Source organism: Myotis davidii, unplaced genomic scaffold (assembly GCF_000327345.1).
Source record: "Myotis davidii unplaced genomic scaffold, ASM32734v1 scaffold941, whole genome shotgun sequence".
In the NCBI taxonomy this organism is placed as follows: domain Eukaryota; kingdom Metazoa; phylum Chordata; class Mammalia; order Chiroptera; family Vespertilionidae; genus Myotis; species Myotis davidii.
The window spans coordinates 191785-213280 of record NW_006291724.1 but is presented as its reverse complement, the minus strand read 5'-3'; the positions used below and the strand labels follow the sequence as shown (position 1 = coordinate 213280).

Sequence of the window (21496 nt, the reverse complement as noted above, 5' to 3'; positions counted from 1 at the left end):
TTAGTTAGCATTTCCATTTCAGATAAGCCACCTCAAATTTCAGGGAAGAAAACTCCGCTTTGGAAAGCAGAGACTTGAGTTATACTCTAGGCTTTGCCACTGACCACACAAAGAGGCCTTGGATAATCCATTGACTTGATAAGTGTAGATAATAATACTTGTTTTTCCCAATGGCATTCAGCATGTATTGTGAGAGATAACTTCATGCCTATCCATTTGATGCCAAAGGTATTATGCTTTGTTTTAATAATTTCTTGGTAAGATCTTGGGTGTTTTTGTTTATTATTGTCCTCTTATTAGTAAAAGCTGTATACAGGAAAATTTCAGAATATATAAAAACAGAAATTATTCTGGTTTAACTTAAACTAACAGTGCAGCATCCCCCTAGCCAGTGGTCAGCAAACTCATTAGTCAACAGAGTCAAATATCAACAGTATAATGATTGAAAATTTTTTGAGAGCCAAATTTTTTAAACTTAATCTATATAGGTAGGTACATTGCTATTAACTTATTAGGGTACTCCTAAGGTTTAGGAAGAGCCACATTCAAGGGGCCAAAGAGCCGCATGTGGCTCGCGAGCCGCAGTTTACCGACCACAGTGCCTAGGCTAACCTCTTATTGCCAGGCAGATGTGTGGCTCCTGGAAGGGCTGGATCAACTTCCTTGAGAATTAATGTTTTGATACGACTGTTTTAGGAAGCGACAGGCCTGTGCCAAGGACTTTTCAAACATCATATGGAAAATCATGGTGCCAATGGGAACTAAAACTAAAAGGCATCAGATCTCTCTCTCTCTCTCTCTCTCTCTCTCTCTCTCTCGCTTTCTCTCTCTCTCTCTCTCTCTTCCTCTTTTTCTTTTTGTCTCTCTCTCCTCACTCCCTCCCTTCCTCCTTCTATACCCTCCTTTAGCAAAAAACAGGAAACATATGCAGAACCATAGGCTTTCAAGGCCACCAAAGGTCAATCTTGTACAGACACTTAACAGTAAGTCAAAAGGGTTATTTCTCCAGCTTGGTTTATGTGCTTGATACTTAAAGCATTTCCAGATTGTAAACAGAGGTGTAGGGAGGGAGTAATAGGAGCTTTCTTTTCTTTAGGGACAATAAAAATGGAAGGGATGGAGAAAAGTATGAGTCAAGTAAATTAGGCCATCAACCTTAATGCCTATCAATGAGGTCAATGCAAAGAAAATACACACCCATGTAAGGCTGCAGTACATTCAGAAATCTTATCTCCTGTGGCTTAGCTCATCAGCACATTTGGGTATAAAACCATCCAGGTTACTATAGATTCAAGCTTTGGATGTTTGGATGTTTTACTTTGGGATATTCCTAGGCTTGAACCCTAATATATCACCTGGACTAGCATTGTAATGAGGGATAGATGACAGGATAGGCATTCAAATCCTGGGGGAAATGACCTGGTTCTAGAGACATAATGATGAAGTTCAAAAGAATAACCTTTATGACAAAGAGAACATGTATAGTAAAATGTGCACAAAAGAGAACAATTGGGCAGAAAATAAATGAAAATTAATTGAGAAAGTGTCTGGGAGAAGATCCTTTCTGTCCAATATGGGAACATCAGAAGGAAGTGCCGGTGTCAAAGAACCATACTAAGCAATATGGCCAGGAGAGAGGTAGCTAGAGGAGAGGGCTCAGACTTGATAATGTTTCTAAGGTATATCTCTCCAGAGACACAGTTTGCCATTTTTACCAGCATCTGGGCCAATCCCTAGGCATCTTGGTTGATGAATATTACACAATACCTGCAAATGGAATAATTTATGTCAAAGGAATACTCCAAGGTGGGCCTGGGTTCTTATTGCCTTGATAACTTGGAGGCAAGGAAAAACAATTGATTCAAACCTGAGGATTCTGCAGGAAGGTATCACGGTTGTTATAGCAGCCTCCTGAACGGTTCATCAGGGGATCATCATCCACAGTCCAGCATCCCACCACTGATTCCAGCTCCTTGTGGCCAAAAATGGGGTTGTTCACATTGCGGCAGACATGCAGTTCATGAAAGTTGCGGCAAAAGTCCTCCAGGCTCATCCTGAATTGAAAGAGTACAGGAAAAAAATAAGATGGTACTTAATACCTACCCCTTTAGTTCCATGTAGAAGCCACAATTCCCTTAGCACAGAAAATCTCTCCTCACCAAAACTCTCCATCATCAGACATAACAAGCTCCAGGTTCTTTCGATCTGCTGCAGTCAGTTGCTGCCACTCTTCAGAACTAAAAGCAAATAATCAAAAAAAGGACAATACGTTATGTTTGTCATTGAATAGCTACAGTAAGCAGTATGCCAAAGAAACAGAATGCATGAAGATTAGGCCTGCTTTATCTCACCTCTGGCTAGGTCAGAGACCCCACACTTAAGAAGAGCTGGCAGACGTCACTGAGCATTGACAGCCCACTAGCAGTTTGAAGGAATGGGTTTGGGAGAACTATAAGGCTTTCAAGATGTAGCAAAGTGGAATGGCACTCACATTTCACTCCAGGGGCCACTCCATTCCTGTCTTCCCAAGGGGTTCCTCAGGCGAATCATATATAGTTTCTCAGTACTGAAGACTTCCACAAGTCTCTCTCCAAGACGGATCTTCCGTATATCAGTCATTGTGTAGGTATGGCCCTTCAGTAGACCCCAATCAGTTTCAACTTCTTGTTCTTCCTGACTGGGAGACTGACAGCAAAGAAAGATACATAAGAGCATAATAATTGGGAGACGCAAGGCCTGGTTCCTGCTCTTCCTTGATTGGTTTACTGCAGTATGATTGAAGCTAGTTCTCCCTATGCAGATAGAAATTTGATCCAGACACCTAACTTGACACAAAGTAAGTGAAGGAAATAAATAAAGAATTTAATATAACAATCACTTAAACAATTCAAACTTAATCTACCCACAGTACTGCACTAATATGAACAACATTAAAATTTGGTGCAGTTGGCTTACTCCTTGAGCAAAAAACCTATAACTTCAACATCCAGGAACAGAGACAGAAGGCATAATTTAGCAGAGGCTATTTACATTAGCTTGAATGCCTCATTGCCCCTCAGAAGGACAACAGGATAAATAGTTAAAGCCATCAATGTGTATTGATTGTTAGCTTTCTGAGTCCCATAATAGCTTTTCATGAATCTCTGCAGTAAGGGTGATATTCCCTATTAAATTTTGTAGTCTCCTATGTCAGAAATGGGCAAAAAGTAGTTGTTTTTGATGAATACAAACCTCAATGGAGCAACAGATCAGACCTCCTTTGGTAAATGTTTTGTACAATTCTTTGAACAGCTTGTACTTCTCCTCAACGAGCTCAGTGTATCTTCCCTTCTGCATGTCAACAGTTTCGGCCAATGTGCCAGTGAAGTCCACTATGATATCAGTGGTGGTCAAACCATCAAGGGCTTCATAACAGCCAAGAAGCCTGGGAACAAATATGCAAGGTTATCTTTGTAAAGCTATTTTTCCAAGTTAAGGACATATTGTCCCAAGAATTAGAACAGTCTCTTCCCAGCTAACCTTTACCATCTGGCTTTTCTCTAGGTATGGCATGAAAGTTATTTTGAGATTATAGTCAGAGATTTCTAGGCTTAGGCTATGTTTTTCAAGGACAGTCCATGCAGAAACTTCTTTCTACGGGTAAATACTAGACAAGGAGAAAACTGAAGGCTAATGCCATATTATTTGCTCATTAGCAGCAGGAAGGGACATCTAGGAGCAGGTAGCGGGGTAATAGAAACAAGAACATCTGATTGCTCTCTAAGCTAGGATTTCTTAGGGCCAATCCAAGGCCCAAAACAATGTCTTGGATTTGACATAGATCTTACCCAATTTAAGTTAAGGGACTTGGGCTGGGAAAGAATGAATTCCCAAGGGAATATGTGACCTTACTTTTCTCATGTGTTCATCAACACCTACTACTTACTTTGCATAAGCTTTTTCCAATAGAGCATTCCAAAACTCATTCATGGAGGTGGAGAAAGAGAAAACCAGATCTCCATTGATGGTGGGCAGCAAGTCATCAATCACCACCTCAGTCCATTCTCCAAAATGCCAGAAACGGAAGCGAAATATCCCAGCATATTTATCTACTTTTCGAGGGTCCCATTCCTGTTCCTTATGGTTGGGAATTGTCTGGAAATATAAGAACATTCAATAAACTCTTATTCACGAGACTATATCCAAATATTGAAATTAAATTTGACTTCTAACAAATTCATGTGGCAACAGGACGTACACTAAATACTACATCTGGTTTGTATCTAGATTGGGAAGTCTAGGTAGGGCATATTTTTCTACAACTGTTGCTTTCCTGGTTCAGTTTTGCTGAGGATAATATTAACATGTCTGTCCTGAATACACAGAGGGTGACTGGGGACAGCCAGTTAGGGGTTAAATTATTTCCCACAAATAATCTACAAATTTGATCATAAAAAATGTTTATACAGACATATCCATAGTTGCATGTTTAGTCAAATAAACAAGGCATTTTTAAAATTAAATTCAATCAAAATACAAGGTCTCCTGTGGTTTCATTTTCTTTAAAGTCCATCCTAGAGCTTTCATGTAGATTCTATAGAATATAGATTCCATCCACAACTTGAGTAAAATCACATTTAGAAAATTCTCCATTTCTATACAATTACACATTAGTCTACTAAAATTATTTTTCTAAAGAAAATGCTCTAATTTGTCCCAAATTCAGTCAATGCTTCATTGCCCTGAATTCTAACTAAATGCCAAAGAAATGTTTTACTCTTCTTTTTTAAAAAATATATTTTTATTGACTTCAGAGAAGAAGGGAGAAGAAGAAAGAGAGAAAGAAACATCAATGATGAGAGTCATCCATCAGCTGCCTCCTGCATGCCCCCTATTGGGGATCTAGTCCACAACCCCAGCATGTGCCCTTGACTGAAATCAAACCTGGTAACCTTCAGTCTGCAGGATGACACTCTATCCACTGAGTCAAACCAGCTAGGGCAGAAATGTTTTAGTCTTACTAATTTATGATAACTTTTTCAAAGATCTATTTCCGTCTTTATCACATTTTGGTTATTCTTGGCCCTCCTAGCTTTATACCCCAGCTGGTACAGAGAATACAAGTATGCAGAGATATGGGTCAAATACTGCAAGTGAAAAAGATCAACAAATATGTGTGAAAAATCATATAGACTAAAATCTTAATGGTAGAAAATGGGGGTGTATATGGATGTTTACTGTAAAATTCTTTCAGTTTCCTGTATTTGTGGAAAATCTCATAATAAAATAGAAAAAAATACCTAGTTATTACTCTGATTTTAAGAATTAGACAATCTAGAAATTACAAGTTGACTTTTACTGAAATTATTAAAGAAGACAAGAAGGTGGAAACTGAGTGAAGCACCATAGAAGGAGCAATACCTTTGTCCAGTGAGACTCCTGGACAGCCAAACAGGAGAATGCAGAAACCATTGGCTTGTGCCCCAGTCTCCCTTGGATCAGCTGGTGGTTACTGATGTTGCCCACAATTAGACGGGGGTCATCACAGATGTCCTGTGGATATAACAATTGGTTCTTAGAGTCTGGAAAGTCTTTCCAAAGAGCCAAAGTGATCTGAGCTAGGAAGGATAGAAGAGGTGGGGTTGAAAGATGACTTAGACAGGTGAAACTTACACAGGTGAAAAAAAGGGAAATCTGGGGGCTGTGGACAAAAACACAAAGCAGTAAAAACAACAACAACAAACCTACAAAGCAGTAGATCATCTAGACACAGAAAAAGGGTAATGAGAGGAAGTGTCAAGAGAAGTGGAAGGAGAGAATACAATGAAACAGGATGAGATGTACTGGTCTGGGCTCTCAGACATTGCTATCACTGGAGTTTGGAAGAGTTTTCAGCTCAGCAGTGAGCTTTTAAAGAGGAGAACTAAGGTTTAGCTCATTATATTCTGATCCTATTTGTCAGGAAGAGATTTTCTGGAGCAATTGTGCTTAAAAAGTTGATTAAATTTGTTCCACAGTTTCGGATAAATATAGATGGCAGCAACACTAATAGTTCAGTCACAGGAACATTTCAACATACACTCTATTATCACAATGGCTATTATGAGGGAACCTGGATAGAGTGGGAGCAGCATTTGGGAGGGGGTCGTATGTGTGTGTGTCTTCCCCAACATATCATCAGCAGTTTCATTCCCACTGTGAGTAGAAAAACGAGACCCAAATAACACAATTACAACAAAATGTAATGAAGACAGAGTTGAGGCATTTTCAAAGTATAATCACTGTCTAGAGGAAAGACCCCAAAGTTTCCCTGGTGAGTAGATTGAATTGGAATGGGAATGCTCATGTTGAAGCCTTAAGAACCATTAGAGTTAGGCAGTTGGGCAAGGGAGGGATATGAAAACATCATGGGTAGAAAGACAAGCATGGACAAAGGTATAGCTGCATATGTGACACCATATAATTGAAGACATGATTGTGTGACTCAGAGGATCAGCACTTGCATAGTTAAAAAGCAGAAAATACCAGCGAAGTCTTGAGAAGATGAAGAAAGCTTCCTAGAGGAGGCCATTCTCCAGTACCTTGACATTCTGCTTACCCAGCAAAAACAAATCCAAGTCTCAAATGGAAAGAAATATAGACATATATTCATTTAAAATGATTAAAGAGAGACAGCTATATTTTTCTGATTCTCAAACCTCTTTTTTAATGGACATAATTTTCCTTGATGAAGAGTCTGGTCTACAGAATGAAACATTCCATCTATTCTTTAAAAGCCAAAATAACTCTGGAAAGGAATAAGCATTCTGGGCAAGGACAAGTCCAAACTGAAGATTAATTGGGTGTCCCTCTGCCAAAAGGAGAAGGTTAGGTGGGTTGTCAGCTTTGGATTTTCTGTGTGTGGTTTTTAATGCATGTCCGGTGTCTCATCATTACTTTTGTGTCTTAGGAAAGACTTCTACCATACTATTTTTTTGTGGGATGGGAGATGCCTGTTTTTTCACTTAATGAACATAAAGTGGGTGTGTTGGATGAACTATATCCTGATATTTTTTCTCTTATTGTTTCTTTGCCCTTTCTAAGTTGGAACTAAACAGAGTTTTTTCTTTCTGGATCAGGTATTAGCATTTGATTTTGCACAAGATGTAAAGTTATACAATGATTTCTCAGACTTAAATGATGCATACAATAATTTCTTAGCATGAAAAAACAGTACAGTAAACATTGATATGTGAAAAAGTATCTTTTAGATCATTAACATATTTTATTTTCTAGTTTTATTAGTAATTGGACTTACATTACAGTGTCTTCAATTTATACAAGGCTTTCATTTCACACTAGAGATCTAGGCTCAGCCAACATTTTTGGCTTGTCAACTTCTATTCAATACATAAAAGGTCACATAAATGAGCAAAAAGACATGTAAATAGAAGTTAAATTGAGGACCTAGGAAATATATATTACCAGTCCTGATATATATGCATATATAAATGTGTATATATATACATACATACATATATGTATATATACACACACATACATATGCATATATATGCATATATGTATATATGTGTATGTATACATATATACACATATATGTATGTGTATATATATACATATATACACATATATGGGGTGTGTGTGTGTGTGTGTGTGTGTAAAAAGCTAAATATATTCATGGCAGAATATATATTTGGGCAAAAGCCCACCTTACTTTCCATTTCCCCTTGTAAATTGGCCCATGACCCAGGTTTACTTTACCACTTTTCATATATGAAGAATGGCTATTTAACAGTGGGTTTTAAAATCTGATAAGCTAGAAGTCTATAGATTTTCAAAGCTGGAAGAAAATTTAGGGGCTATTTAGTCAAACTGTTTATTATACGAATGAGGAATCAGGCTCAGAGAAGGGCGGTTACATGCCCCTTCAATCATCCAGCTAGTAACTAGACCTAGGATTGAATTTTTAAGTTCTTAAAACCATATACAGTTAGAGAAAGAACCCAAGACCTTAATTGGTATATCCTTTACATCCTTTTGCCTTTAGGTTTATCAATGGGCACCACGTAAAGGATAATGTTGTGTAGCTTTTCAAGGGACAGAACTGCAACTACCTCTTTCAGTTATCAACCTCTTTTTTACACTTCTTTTCTTATCACAAACAAAAGCTCTCAATTGTTCTGAAACACTTGCTTAAATTATATCTTAACTTTTGGGTACAGGCTAAACCTCATTAATAAGATTTAATCTCCTCTATTTAATACACTAAATATGAATCAATCTATTCTGTATGTCAGCATTACAATGTAAAACATGGGAGCAAATCATTACTAAGCCATATTTTCTACCTCTTTAAGGAAGTAAAAAACTAGAAAGCAACTAAGGAGGTAGAAAGGGTAAAGGGTAATGAGCCAATGCAAATCTAAAAGTAGTAGGGAGTGGAGTCGTGGGAGAGGTGACAGCTCACATAGTCACATATTTGGGTGGCTTGAAAGGGAGGGAAGATTGCTGAGCTCCTAATGGCTCCCAGCTGTGTTGGCATAGTTAACATGATCCTTGAACTGGGCTTTTTGTCAAGGCAAAATAATTTCTTATGGGGAAAATACACATAAATAGGAAGTCAAGAACTAAAAGTAAAGCCAGAAATGGTTTCTTCGTATAACCATGCCTGAGCCAAAGCCTTCCAAAAAAAAAAAAAAAGCAGCTTCTCTGGAAATATCTTCTCTTAGCTGAGCATTGAGAGACCCTCCCATTTGTCCTCACATAATCTCCCTTGCCAGGTACCTCTGGGAGGGGTAGAGAGGCGTGCAATTAAAATTCTTGGAGCCCTGCACTCTATGTGGCTCTCTTTGCACCTACCACATCCACATCTCTAGAATTTGTCTTGACACAGGTACAATTTGAAGACAATAAACATTGATTAAAATAAATGCCTGCCTAGAAAACCAGCAACCAGAAGAACAGAGACACTTTAAAAAGTGGAGACACTTTAAAACCAATACTGGGGTGATGTGGCATGGTAACTACAAGTGAGGCCAGCCCTGCAATAGGTATATTATCACTAAATCTGGGGCTCTAAGTAGTCCCAGAAGGTTCAGGGCTGCCATTCAGGACCTGTGGGCTTTGTGAGCTAGTCCGAGGTGCCATTATATTAGCCTAGAATACTGAACCATCTACAGACAGGATGTTGATAGATGAACCTAGGTGCAAGAACCATTGTTGAACCAGTCTCTCAAGAAATCCATTTTAGCTGTTGAGGAGTTTTGCTTCTGCATGAAGATATTGTCTTCAGCGAAACATTCCCTTCCTTTCTAACCCCTCCAAGGGAAATTGAATATGGGACCCGGGAATAAGGTCTTAAGCTCAACTTCCACTTCCAACCTAGACAACCAAGTCACAACATAATATTTTTTTTTAAATTTGAATCATCAAACGTCTGTTAGGAGACTTCATATATAAACCCCAAACTGCTTTATTGGGAAGAGTTTGTATATTCATGCAATGGAATACCGTTTAGCAGCAAAAAGGAGCAAACTGATACATGCTGCAATATAGATGACCCTTGAAAACATTATGCTAAGCAAATGTTTTCATGATTTTATGATTCCATTTTAAGTGAAATGTTCAGAATAGGCAAACCTAGATAGAAACTAAAAGTAGATTAATGGTTGCTTGTGTTGGGGGTAGAAGGTATTTACTCACTGAAAATGTGCACAAGGGATCTTATGGGGATGATACAATTGTTCTAAAACTGGATTGTGAGGATGTTTGCACAACTCTGTAAATTTACTAAAAAATCAATGCATGTATGCTTAAAATAGGTGAATTTTATGGTATATAAATTGCATTTTGATAAAGCTGTTAAAGTTTTTCTTTTAAGCAGAATTTAAAATAAGTAGGATAGGTGGAAAGTATAGGCCTATTCAATTGTCTTCAAATGTGTCAACAGTGGAAAATACTCAGGACTACTAAGGTGGTGGGGGTCATGATCTATGAGAAGAAAAATAAATGTATGAACAGTTGAGGCCAAAACTACTGTGCAGAGGAGTTACATTCAGCTGAATGTTGGCAATTTCCATTAGAAAATGGAGAAGTCATAAGCATAACCAATGGACATAAGACACTGGGGGATGGGGGAGGCTAGGGGACTGTCTTGGGCGGGGGGAAAAAATGGACACATATGTAATATCCTTTGTAATAAATAATAAAATTAAAAAAAATAAATGCTAATCTATATATATAAAAGCCTAAGCAACTGAACAAAGAAAATAAAACTATAAACACTTTAAAACAAAAAACAAACAAACAAACAAACAAAAAAAAAAAGAAAATGGAGAAGTCTTTCTTCTTTTACCATTCCTTCACATGCAATCTATCACCTAGACCTGTGTCCTCTGTTTCTAATGTCCCCTCTCATCAACCTTTCTCTTCTATTCCTATCTTCTTTATTTTAATCCAGAACCTCACCACCCTCTTCCCATCCAATGTATTGAAATGGCCCCAGTGGAAAGTGTTACCTAGTGGGAGATGTGGTCAAGAGCAATGATAGTGAAAACTGAACTCAAATTTTGCCCAGAAGAGCTCACAGAAGATCTTGTGCAGGTGCACTTGCTTCTCCTACACCTGGTTATGCAAATTCCCATGAGCCTTGCTCCATTTCAGTTTGAGATTAGATGCATCTTTCTATAAGAGACTATTGTAGCTGAGTATAAGTCATCCAGGAAAAAAATCAGAGATGGGTAAGAGGGGAGCATGGCTGGAGGAAGCTGGAGAAGAGATTTTCTGTGGGAATGTGGTGAACAAATTTCAGCATAAAAATCTTACCTTCAGTCTTATAATCACACTGTAACTCAGTAACACTCAGTTTTTAGAATTCACTAAGAATTTATAGGTTGAGGACCCAGGAGTACAGGAAATCCAAGAGTACATGTCTCAGGCAATATACCTGTGTACCAGTAAACTAGGGCCATGGGACCACTGGAGAAATTAAGGCAAAGTATTTCCCTCTGAAGGGTATGAGCATTGATCAATTGCAAAAACACTCTGTCTATCTAATGTGGCTCCTTAGTACATAGCAAGGAAGCTATAAGTTGGAATAAGAGGAACTCAATCCTGCCCTAAGATGGTGGGGATTGACTTGTGTTACTTGTTTCAATTACCAGTGGTGATTAGAGACATGGGGGCCTATGAAGGCAGAAGATTTTCAACATGGGAGAGGAAAGAGAAAATATCAGGTTAATCATGCTTCTTCCATTTTAGAGACTTCCAAATAGGCCTGGTTGAGTATGTGGCTATGTGGCATGCCAAGGGACAAGAAGTCTGTAAGCTTCTCTGCAAACCAGGAATTCAACCTTGCCAATGAGATGGATGAGGCCAACGACCCATCTGGTCTTCCTGAGCCAATTCAGAGAGACCCACGGCTGTCTCTCAAATTTCCTGATGGGAGGCCAGAGAACTTTGACGTGGTTCTTGACCACAGGCTTGGCCTCAACACTGACTGAAAAGGAAACCAAACCTTTTTGAGGAGACTCAGATGGTGGTCCAGAACCTTAATTTTCCCCTACTTTCCATAAGAGGCCCCCTCTCCAACCACTTCAATCCACAAAACTCTCTCCTTCTTCAGAATCTTACATGATTTATTGTTTATATGCTTGAAAATAGCATTTCTTATATCTGGCATTAATTTATTATTTAACTCTCTGATAACTCAATATCCATCTCTTCAACTAGAATGAGAGTATGTATCTTGCACAGAAGCTGGCATAGAATGTTTTTCAAGTGCTTCTCCTTTTGGGCTTAACTAAGACTAAACTCACTGTATGCTCTCAAAAGGGATAATATGGATCAATTAATGATGTACTGCATCGGGACAGTGAGGAGAACTGATTGGAGAACTGTATATTTTAGCAAAAGAGACATACAATTCTATGTCCCTAAAATGGCAGCTTGGTGAATAATAATGGCTTTGCAGTCAAAATTGGACTTAAATTCTAGCATGTTAACAGTCTGATCCTGGACAAATTTTTATCTTCTCTCTAAGACCCAGTTTTCTCATGCATAAAATGGACATACAGTATCAACTTTTACTTTTTAAATAAGAAAAAATTATATCAAAATGATTTTTAAGATACCTACCTTGCTAAGCTATGGATAATAAGGATGAAATGAAAAAATGTATAGGAAACTCTAAACTTAGTACCTGGGCCCATAGTAGACATGCCATAAATGGTGATTCTTTTTATGCCCATCCCAATTTACCCTCTCTTTTTTGACATTCCCTCACTCTGGAAGAGATATTGCTTACCTCACAGGCAAAATGGACTATTGCCACAGTTATTAAGTTTTTTCCTTCCCTGCTAATTCACCTAGGATTCAATCCACAGAATTTGGAATATGAAAGCAACAGACTTAGCCAAGACAGAGGAAGGATGTGCCAAAAGACTGGCCAGTACAGGAAGCACTGTTGGCTTGGTTCACATCTGAGGAATGGTTTCATGTTGGCTTGCAATTTTGCCTCCCATTGGATTTCCTCCTACCTCCTCCAGGAATCATTCATTCCTTCAATTATCAATCATCAATCATTTTTTCTTTCTTCTGCATCTTCAACCTCTTCTGCTTTACTATTTACTGCTTAGACTATGAATATGTTCAAGTCTGTTCTATTTATTAACCCCCAGAAAAAAACCTTCCTCCAAACCCTGCCTCCATTTCAGCTACTTCAGACGTACTGATTTCATTTCTTTTATATCCAGCATCAGAAAAGAATAGTCCCCCTTATTATCGTCATCCATTCATAACAGTGGCATGGCTCTAGACAATATAGTTCTATTTTCTTCATGCATTTCTGGTGGGGGGGGAAATCTTACCTCTCTGCATACTCAATTAATGGCTAGTGAATTCTACTCACGTTTCCCAGATTTTATTGCAGGTGAATGATCTGCAGGAATGTCAAAAACTGGAGGCACATAAAGTCAGGAGAAGTATAATCTTCCTTTTGATGGAGAGACTTCTCTAGCTCTCATACTCTCAATGGCTATCGTACTTTATGGGAAAAAAAAACTGAGACATGAACCCAGAGGGTATTATGCTCAGTGAAATAAGTCAGTCAGAGAAAAACCAGATACCATATGATTTCACTTATATGTGGAATCCAAATAACAAAATAAATGAACAAACAAAATTGAAACAGACTCATAAATACAGAGAGCAAAGTGGTGATTGCCAGAGGGGAGAGGTTGGGGGACTTGAAAAGGGTGAAGGGATTAAGAAGTACAAATTGGTAGTTACAAAATAGTCATGAGGGTGTAAAGTAAAGCATAGGAAAGATAGTCAATGAAATTGTGATAACTGTGTATGGTGCCAGTTGGGTACTGGAAATATCAAGAGGAACACAATGTAAAGTATATAATTGTCTAACCACTAAACTGTACATTTGAAGCCTGTACAAAACAATATTTAATGTAAACTGTAATTGAAAAATAAAAAATAAATAAAAAGAAAGACATCCTTTGAATCCCATAGAAAACAAGAGCCTTAGCTGATGTATCTTGGCACCACCTGGTGGCAACATACATAAACTGAAGTAGCTCTTGTAAGAACTACATTTAGGAATTTAAGCTGTGGAAATTGCAAATAAAGCGTGATAGCTTGCTCATTAAAGAAGGCAAACCTTAACTTGCTAACTGAGGTGGTTCAATAATAGTGCCCCAAAAGGTATGTGATTAAATAGAATCAGAAAGTCTTCAGGATACTGTGAAGATCCAAGAATTTGTATTTCATAACAGTCCTCTGTGGCTTATATTCCTGGTCACACACTTGGGGAAAGAACCCAGCTAGTATATCTTTCTATACAGTTAACACCTTTTAGATATAGAAAGGTTGTCATTTATTCTCTAGACTCCATCTTCCTGTCATTTTATGCACTGAGCTCCCACTCCTATAGAGCTTATGAAGGCTTAAAAAGACTTGCTTTAGAGACAATATACAGATGCTCCACAAAGAACCATATTAATAGGTGGTGAAAGAGCTGCAGTCCTACTTAAATCTCACTTTGCTAATTGTGGGAGGATACAGACGATGGTATCCAAACAGCAGCAAAGAAGCCTCCTTCTCCCATTGCAAGCTCTATCTTCTCTCTATAGAATTTTCATTTATGCTCAGCAGATAAGGAGATTTTCTTCGCATTGGTCTGAGATTATCATAAAGTTGCTGTGATAGGCAACTTAGTAAAGTGTATAGCTGTTTTCTGAGTCACCATGTTTACTCAAATGAACTTCCAAAGAAAACAAAAATGGTATATTTCTTTTTTGCTCTTTTAAAATTACTAAACCTGACAAAATTTGACTGAAGTTCAAGATTCCTCAAGTTATAACCAGAAACACAGATTCTTAAAACTCCCCATAATAAAGTTGTCCTCTAAATTGGTCTACATGCAGTAGACTGTGTGAGTGAAACAGTGGACCAAGTAGTTATAATTAAAATAAAGAGGGAGACAGAAATTGCAAAAAAGAAACTTGCCTGGGGACGTTTCCACACCACCTTCCCAGGAAGCAGTCGGTTGTAAAAAAGTGAGTCATTCTCAGGCAAAAACGTTGGATCACAGAAAAGTATACCATCTTTGACGCATTCCTGTTTCAGTTCCAGGTACTTCTGGTTTTTGAAGAGCTTCAGAGGAGGACCCATAGTGTCAAACTATGTCTAGAATGAGAAATAATTTGTTATTAGAGGAAGAAGTTCTCGAGTCTTTTAAATATTACGTGATTAGACAAATGGTAGTCATCCCAATGATTTATTCCCAAAGGTAGGCACTTCAAGTTTTACTTTAATGGAAAAGTCACTATTTTCAGGCAGAGGGGAGAGTTCAGGCCCTGCAACTAATTAACTTGAGGCTTTGGATAAGGTGCCCAAACCATTCTGGGAGTCTCAGTTTCTTAATCAAACAAGGAAATATGGGTCTTAATAATATTATTGGAAAAATAGATAATAAATGTTAACATTGTTAGTTAAATGTGAGTCAATTTAAAGGACAATCTTCCATTTGACACTGGCTGAAAGGAGTTCAAAGGAAAAAGCAATTTTATATTTGTGTTGTACTGTATTCGGAATAAGTTGGTGTCCTGAAGGGCCACAGACTTCGTGCTTGAGGGAAGAAGCAACCTCTTTCACTTCTAACAAGCCCCTTTACACAGTTCTTTCTCTTTTATTGTTAAAGAGCTTTACATTTTTATTACTGGCCAGAAAGGCTAATAGAAGAAACAGAGCTCAGCAGATGGTCTCCAAAGACAAGGAAAGATAGAAAGATTTTATGTGCCTTCTTCTTCAAAGTCTAATGTGCATCATTTGCCCTTGATAAATGACAGACTCCGAAATTCAGCTACACCGACTTGGACTCTGGATTCTTATCCCATAGCAATACACAGTTGCTTTCTTTTCTTAAAAAAAAAAAATCTCACATGACTAAATAGAGAATTAATATAGTGGCTCTTTAGGCAATGTGTATTGGAATACCTCACACTCAAATGTCTCAAACAACTAGTTTTTATGAGGACAATTTGAAAGGCAAATTTGATTTTAAATAACTTCAGGGTGATAATTGACAATAAGGTTTTCAATGCCTTTGCTTGATCACAAAGATTTGCAATAATTTTAATGATCTGCTAATGACATTCAATGGTAGATAAGAGGGGGGTTGGGAAATTTAGATGGCACCAAATATTTAAAAATATATTTTAAGGATAATAATTTTTATATTATATTATCACATGAGGGTTGAAAATAAAAATTATAATGATAGAGTATCTGCTATAAAATGGATGAGGTTTGAAAAAGGACTAATTATCACTTTAAAAAGTATCTGTGCAGATAACATAGATCAAAACCCATTTAATAAAATGGCAGTTGCAATTTTATAAAAAGTGTAATATTAATCAGACCTCTTTACTATCTTACTTCATGTTATTTCGGTATTATATTGAAATGCCTTATTGGTAAAAAAAAGTCTCCCTATTTGAGAAACGTAAAAAAAAAAATAATGTTCTTAGCAACCTACAATATATATAAACAAGCTTACCTTTTTCCTAAACCCAAAGAATAAGAAGCTGGAAATAACCACAATTTTTCCCTAATCTTATTTGTTAACAATTTTTTTTTTCAGATTGAAGGCTACAGGACACCGCAAAATACCAAAAAAAAAAAAAAAATGCCTTCAGTTATCAGATTTAACTCTGCTTTTATGTTCTAAAATTAAAGTGTATTTCACTGTGTTTGAAGTCATGGATGGTATCAGTAATAATTTTCCATTAGGCAGCATCAGAGCCAATCTGAATGTTTGCTCAGGCTCCTTTGTGGAGCCTGTTACAAATGGACCCCAATTTTTGCATGTGTTCAAACTAACAAACAGTACTGTGCCTCTTGCTTTCCCTGAAAGGTTTTGGTAGGTTGCCAGAGGCTGAGTACTATAAATGGGGGATATTCTGGGGTGATTAGAATATGTAGTTTGCCAGAACTTCCTAGTCCTTAATCATTTTGGATAAATGAGTATTTCCTGTTTTGGGGAAGGTCCTCTGCCCCATCAGTCCCCTTCTTACTCGTCAAATGGCTATGCAAAGGGGATCATGCTTATAAAAAGAAGGCCTGTCTACAGATTGAAGCAGTATTAATTGCAAAGAAAATCAGGTTCAATTTTAAAAAACCAGTATGATCCCAGTAAGGAATAGCAGCTATCAGCCTATACTTTGATAGATATCCATTAGAGTACAACTATAGTCCCATGTCCCGTTAGACTTGCAGAGTAGAATTGAACCCTGTTCTGACTAGGTATTAGTACAACTATGTTCCATTTTCTGTGACCTTGCTTTCTTTGTGCCTCAATTTTTCACGTTGGGAGAATGGGGTTATCTATGCTGCCCTTCTTACATTGTACCTAATGAGATAGGTAGTGTAAAAAATATTTTGAAGCCCAGATGGTGTGGTTCAGTGGTTGAACTTCTACCCCAGAACTGAGAGAGGTCCCTGATTTGATTCCTGGTCTGGACACATGCCCGGGTTTTGGGTTGGATCTCCAGCGGGGAGTGTGCAGGAGGCAGCCAACTGATGTTTCTTTGTGATTGATGTTTCCATCTCTATCCCTCTCCCTTCTTCTGTCTCTAAATTCAATAAAAACATTTTTAAAAAGTATTTTGAATAAGTAGAAAGGGCTTCATAAATGCAAGATATACACTGTAAGCTGCCTCATTGCCTGGCACAAAACTGGGCACACAACCATTGTTCAGGAAAGAGTTGTTGAATGGATGAATGTCTTATGTAGAACATTCACATTTATATGCCAAGTTATTGTTTGAAATATACATCTCAGTTCAAGATCTCTTCATGGCAGTTACATTTAGCAGATATTGTATGTACCTTTATTTTGTATGTGCAGAAATGGCAGCTCAGAGAAAGGGCAGCTAGAAACTTGCAAAGTCAACTCAAACCCTGGTCTGTATAACGCCAGATCTACTGTGCAGCTTTCCATTGCATCACGCTGCTTCTTTAGGTCACTGACTTTTTTGAAGAAGGTGTTTGTTTGTTTGTTTAGCTCAAATAAAGAAAACCCTCCAAAGCAAACATAATGCTTAACTTTGAAACACTCTGCCTAGAATTTATTGTCATGGTGGATATTAAAAAGGGTTTTATTTCCAAATTTGATGATCATGAGAGAATCAGAACCCTTGACGTTCGAGGGTTCATCAGCTAACCCTCAGAAAACTTTTGAAAACCCAGAAATTTGTAAGTTAGGTTTGTCATAACAACTTGCCCTGTCAGAGAGTAGGAGAGTGAAGGAAGGACTGTTCCTTCTTGGCCATCTTGCTACAACCAACTGTTAAGAAGAGAGAGTCTTTAGGTTAATAACCACATATTAAGAAATTCAGTAAACAGAATCAAATCTAGGGATTTAAGTTATCAACCCCCCAAAAGCCTCTAGCTAAGAAATAGCTATCAAAGGGAACATGCACATCTAAGAGAGACAACTGTGCCCTGAGACAAGTATCATGAATGGTTGGGTGAAACCAAGTGTGGGGTTTTGCACTAAGATAACAGTATTAAGCAATAATACTTAAATTAGGATCCACTGCCTAGAGATAGAAGCAGGAAGAAGTCCATGTGGATCAAGGCAAGTGGAAGGAGTAGATGCAAAGTATAGAAAGTTGAGAGAATTGGCAGGGGAAGTTGAGGGAGCCCGACACATAGAGCACAAGGCTACAGTTAGGAGAGAAAGCTTTTGTTACTCACTGGATTGGAAAGCTTGAGAAGCTGGGCAAAAATCTTAAGAGGAAAATCATTTGTTCTTGACCAGCAGGTTAGTCTTAGGGTAGAAACCAGATTTTGTTCTAAAAAGTGAAATCTAACTCAGTTTATTAAAGAGGATAATTAACTGATATAGGAACCCAGTTTGTGATTTACAAACTTCTGCTGTGGGAGGATAAAAGAAGGCATTTTAGGGAGAGAGAGGGAGAAGGGATGGCTCTAGAGCATTGGCCCTTGCTATTTTCTCCTTTTCCCCAGTTTTGCTTTGCGCTATACTTGGGACAAAATCAGAGGTAAGAACAATAAGGTATTTTTGCTGAGCAAACTGAATATTGAAGAACTAACTCTCTCCTGGCACAAAGTAGGGGTCACTTTAGCCACAATCAACAGTTCCTCTCCTCACACCTGGGAGTGGTGCATTGAGAGAAATGGTGCATTGATCCAGAATCAAGTCCAAAATACCACCATTTAGTGTAGATAACAGCTCCCTCAGTTTCCCCACAAGCACAATGAGACTATACATGATGGCTGCCCCATACACCTCACGGTGTTATTGGGGAAATCTAATGACATTAAATACATGAAAATACTTTTAAATTGTTAAGAATAAGCAGTGTAAGACAGTAGTATTAAGATTTTTTTTTAGCAATTTCAATCTCTTTTCTGTCCTTAGTGGAAAAGGAGATTTGATCACATGCTTTAAATAAGATACTCAAAGACATTTAAAGACCAGTATAAAATGGCCCCTCCACCATTCAATATCTCCTTTCTTTTCCACCCTTCCTTTTTGGCTGACTTGCCCCACTACCCTTTTTCCCCCTCTTAGATAAATAAACTCATCCTATAAGTCTAATTTTATAGCCTTCTGAGAATATAATCCCAATTTTTATAGAATTATGCTGTAAGAACTCTTAGAAATCACTTAACCCAAGTCCTTGTTTTTATAGGAAGGTGAAGGGACTTGCCTAAGGTTACATAGTTAATGACAGAGCTAGCACTAAAACCAGGACTTCCTGACACTTTTCACGACACTTTAAAAGGGGGTGGGGTAAGCATGCAAACATGAAATTTCAAGACATTGCTTTGGAAAATTCTAATTGTCCTCTTCTTAGAAGAATGCACTTAGGTGTTTTGTTTTTGAATTGCAAACTGTCAGAAAGTGAGATGATTTCAAATCAAGGCTAATCAAAGAAACACTGTTTTGGGGTCACAAGGGGGCTTTTTCTGTTTTTAATTTAGGAACTGAAAACACCCAAGGATGCAAAAAGCCTACTTTTTAACTTATTCCTGACTACACAAGTGTTTTTAGAGTTTCCCTAGACTGCTAATAAAGAATGCTTTTCAAATCCAAAGTATTCACACACATGCGCACATGTGCATACACATGTACATGCATGCAAACTGCCAGAGGAATAAAAGAGTTAATTAGAAGGCCCCAAGGAATCTTTAAAAAAATTCCTTTAGACTATAAAAGGTTCTTAATTTCACAACAAAGATTTTTAAGTGAGACAGCCAAATTTCAAGAAAACATTAGTACAAACCAGGATGCTTTATCCTGAAGTTAGAAGAGACTGTTAGGATGACAGACTTTGTTTAATTTTCCTATGTGCTTTTCACCAAACTTTAAGCTCCAAATCTTCACATCCAATTTTCAATTGCAATAATTTAATCCTTTCTTGCCCTCCCTCCACCCCCTGCCCGCTCTGGCCAAGTAGTCCCATTAAGCCCCTAGAACACCAGTGACCATGTTGTGGGTGGGTTGGTGTGGGGCAGTGGGAGAGTGTAGAACCACAGCTGCAAATTAAAATTTAAACCAAAGCAAGAATTAGAGAAGAACAAAACCAGGCTGGCCAGGGGCTGAAAATAAAATAGCCAAGATCAACCTGTCACCAGGACAGGAGGACTCCTGGCTGTGCAAACAGAACAGCCTCTGCTGCCACTCCCTCCAGTGCAACAGTGCACACCCTGTGCACCCCACTTCCAGGGCTTAAAGGCCTTTTGTACACAGTGTGGTTCCAAGATTTTGCCTGCATTTCAATAATTTGCCCACAGCTGTGGTTCAGACAAAGCTAGAAGGAAGCTTTGACAATCAGCCTGGGTTCTTTTCACTTGACTAAGGAAGGTTTGTCCTTTCTTACCAGGGATTTCAGGGAACAGAAGACAAAACACACACACATACATACACAGAGATATCACTAGAAAAATTTCATTGTCAAACAACCAACAACCACAATCATCCTTCCCAAAATAACTAATCAAAAAAATCCATCAGTTTGGAAGTTTCCAAACTGCTATTACACATGCACATTCTATCCAGACAAACCATACAATGATAGCTGTGGATTTTGATTAACTATAAAGTTCAAGTTTCTTTACCTCTTTCTTACACCAAGTTATCCAGCAAATAAAATTCCAGGATAAGTTTGTGAATTCCCTTTCTACTCACCTGAGTTATCCCAGTTGCTGCTGCTGCTGCCTCCTCTCCTGCTGCTGCTGCTGCTGCCGCTGCTGCTGCTGCTGCTGCTCTTGGCCAGGTAACCCCTACAAAGTCTGTTCAGTCAGTGCGGCTGAACAAAGATTCTGGCTTTCTTAACCTGAAAACTATTTGGGCTGTACCAAGCTCTGCTCACAGGGGGAGGTGACTCGCAGAAACTTCAGGAGACTTTGCCCCGCCTAGCAGTCAGAAACTGATCCTGAGTCATGAGGAAAATCTGGAAAGCGCCTCTGCCAGATGTGCAGACGGGATGCCCACTCCAGATCCATCCACCAACAAGTTGGAAAACTCAGAAAGCCACATTTGAAATATTTTTTCCCTTCCAAAGAGAAATAGGACTTTCAGGAGGGGTCTGATAGATTTCTGACTTTGTTTTCTCAGGGTTAATAGTGCAGACATAGACATTACTTGAAAGACGACATGGCAAGAAAAATCTTGAAGTGTTGGGAAAGTTCTTATGGGTTAGTCTGCAGACATGGCCCTTATACATGGATCTATGATAATGATGAGGACTTCAGCAAGTGAGTGGGAGTGAAAGAGGAGTTAGTGGGGCACAGGGAAGAAAACATTGCTTTGTGAAGAAATGGGTTACATTTGGCCAAGGACACAGAGAAAAGAGCATTAAGGGGGAGGTGAATGGAGTTTGATGCCCTGGCAGTTGTAAGAAGCTTACTTAATGTCTAGCAATGGCGATGTGTAGATTCTGTCTGGCAATGTTGGGTGACAAGGAGAGCAAAT

The 21496-nt window shown here is 38.3% G+C and overlaps 1 protein-coding gene across 1 annotated transcript in view; it reads right to left on the bottom strand.

Annotated features, from left to right (window-relative positions):
* The window catches only part of CAPN6 (calpain 6), a 24664-nt gene extending 3850 nt beyond the window's left edge, over positions 1 to 20814 (bottom strand). The window contains exons 1-8 of the mRNA XM_006765153.2: positions 20711 to 20814; positions 14497 to 14676; positions 5401 to 5532; positions 3926 to 4134; positions 3232 to 3424; positions 2492 to 2685; positions 2160 to 2237; positions 1868 to 2054 (exon numbers count right to left, since the gene is read on the bottom strand). Coding sequence (XP_006765216.1) covers positions 1868 to 2054; positions 2160 to 2237; positions 2492 to 2685; positions 3232 to 3424; positions 3926 to 4134; positions 5401 to 5532; positions 14497 to 14661 — 1158 coding nt within the window. The 5' untranslated portion in view covers positions 14662 to 14676; positions 20711 to 20814. The remainder of the gene's footprint in view (positions 1 to 1867; positions 2055 to 2159; positions 2238 to 2491; positions 2686 to 3231; positions 3425 to 3925; positions 4135 to 5400; positions 5533 to 14496; positions 14677 to 20710) is intronic.
* Between the last annotated feature and the right edge of the window lie 682 nt (positions 20815 to 21496).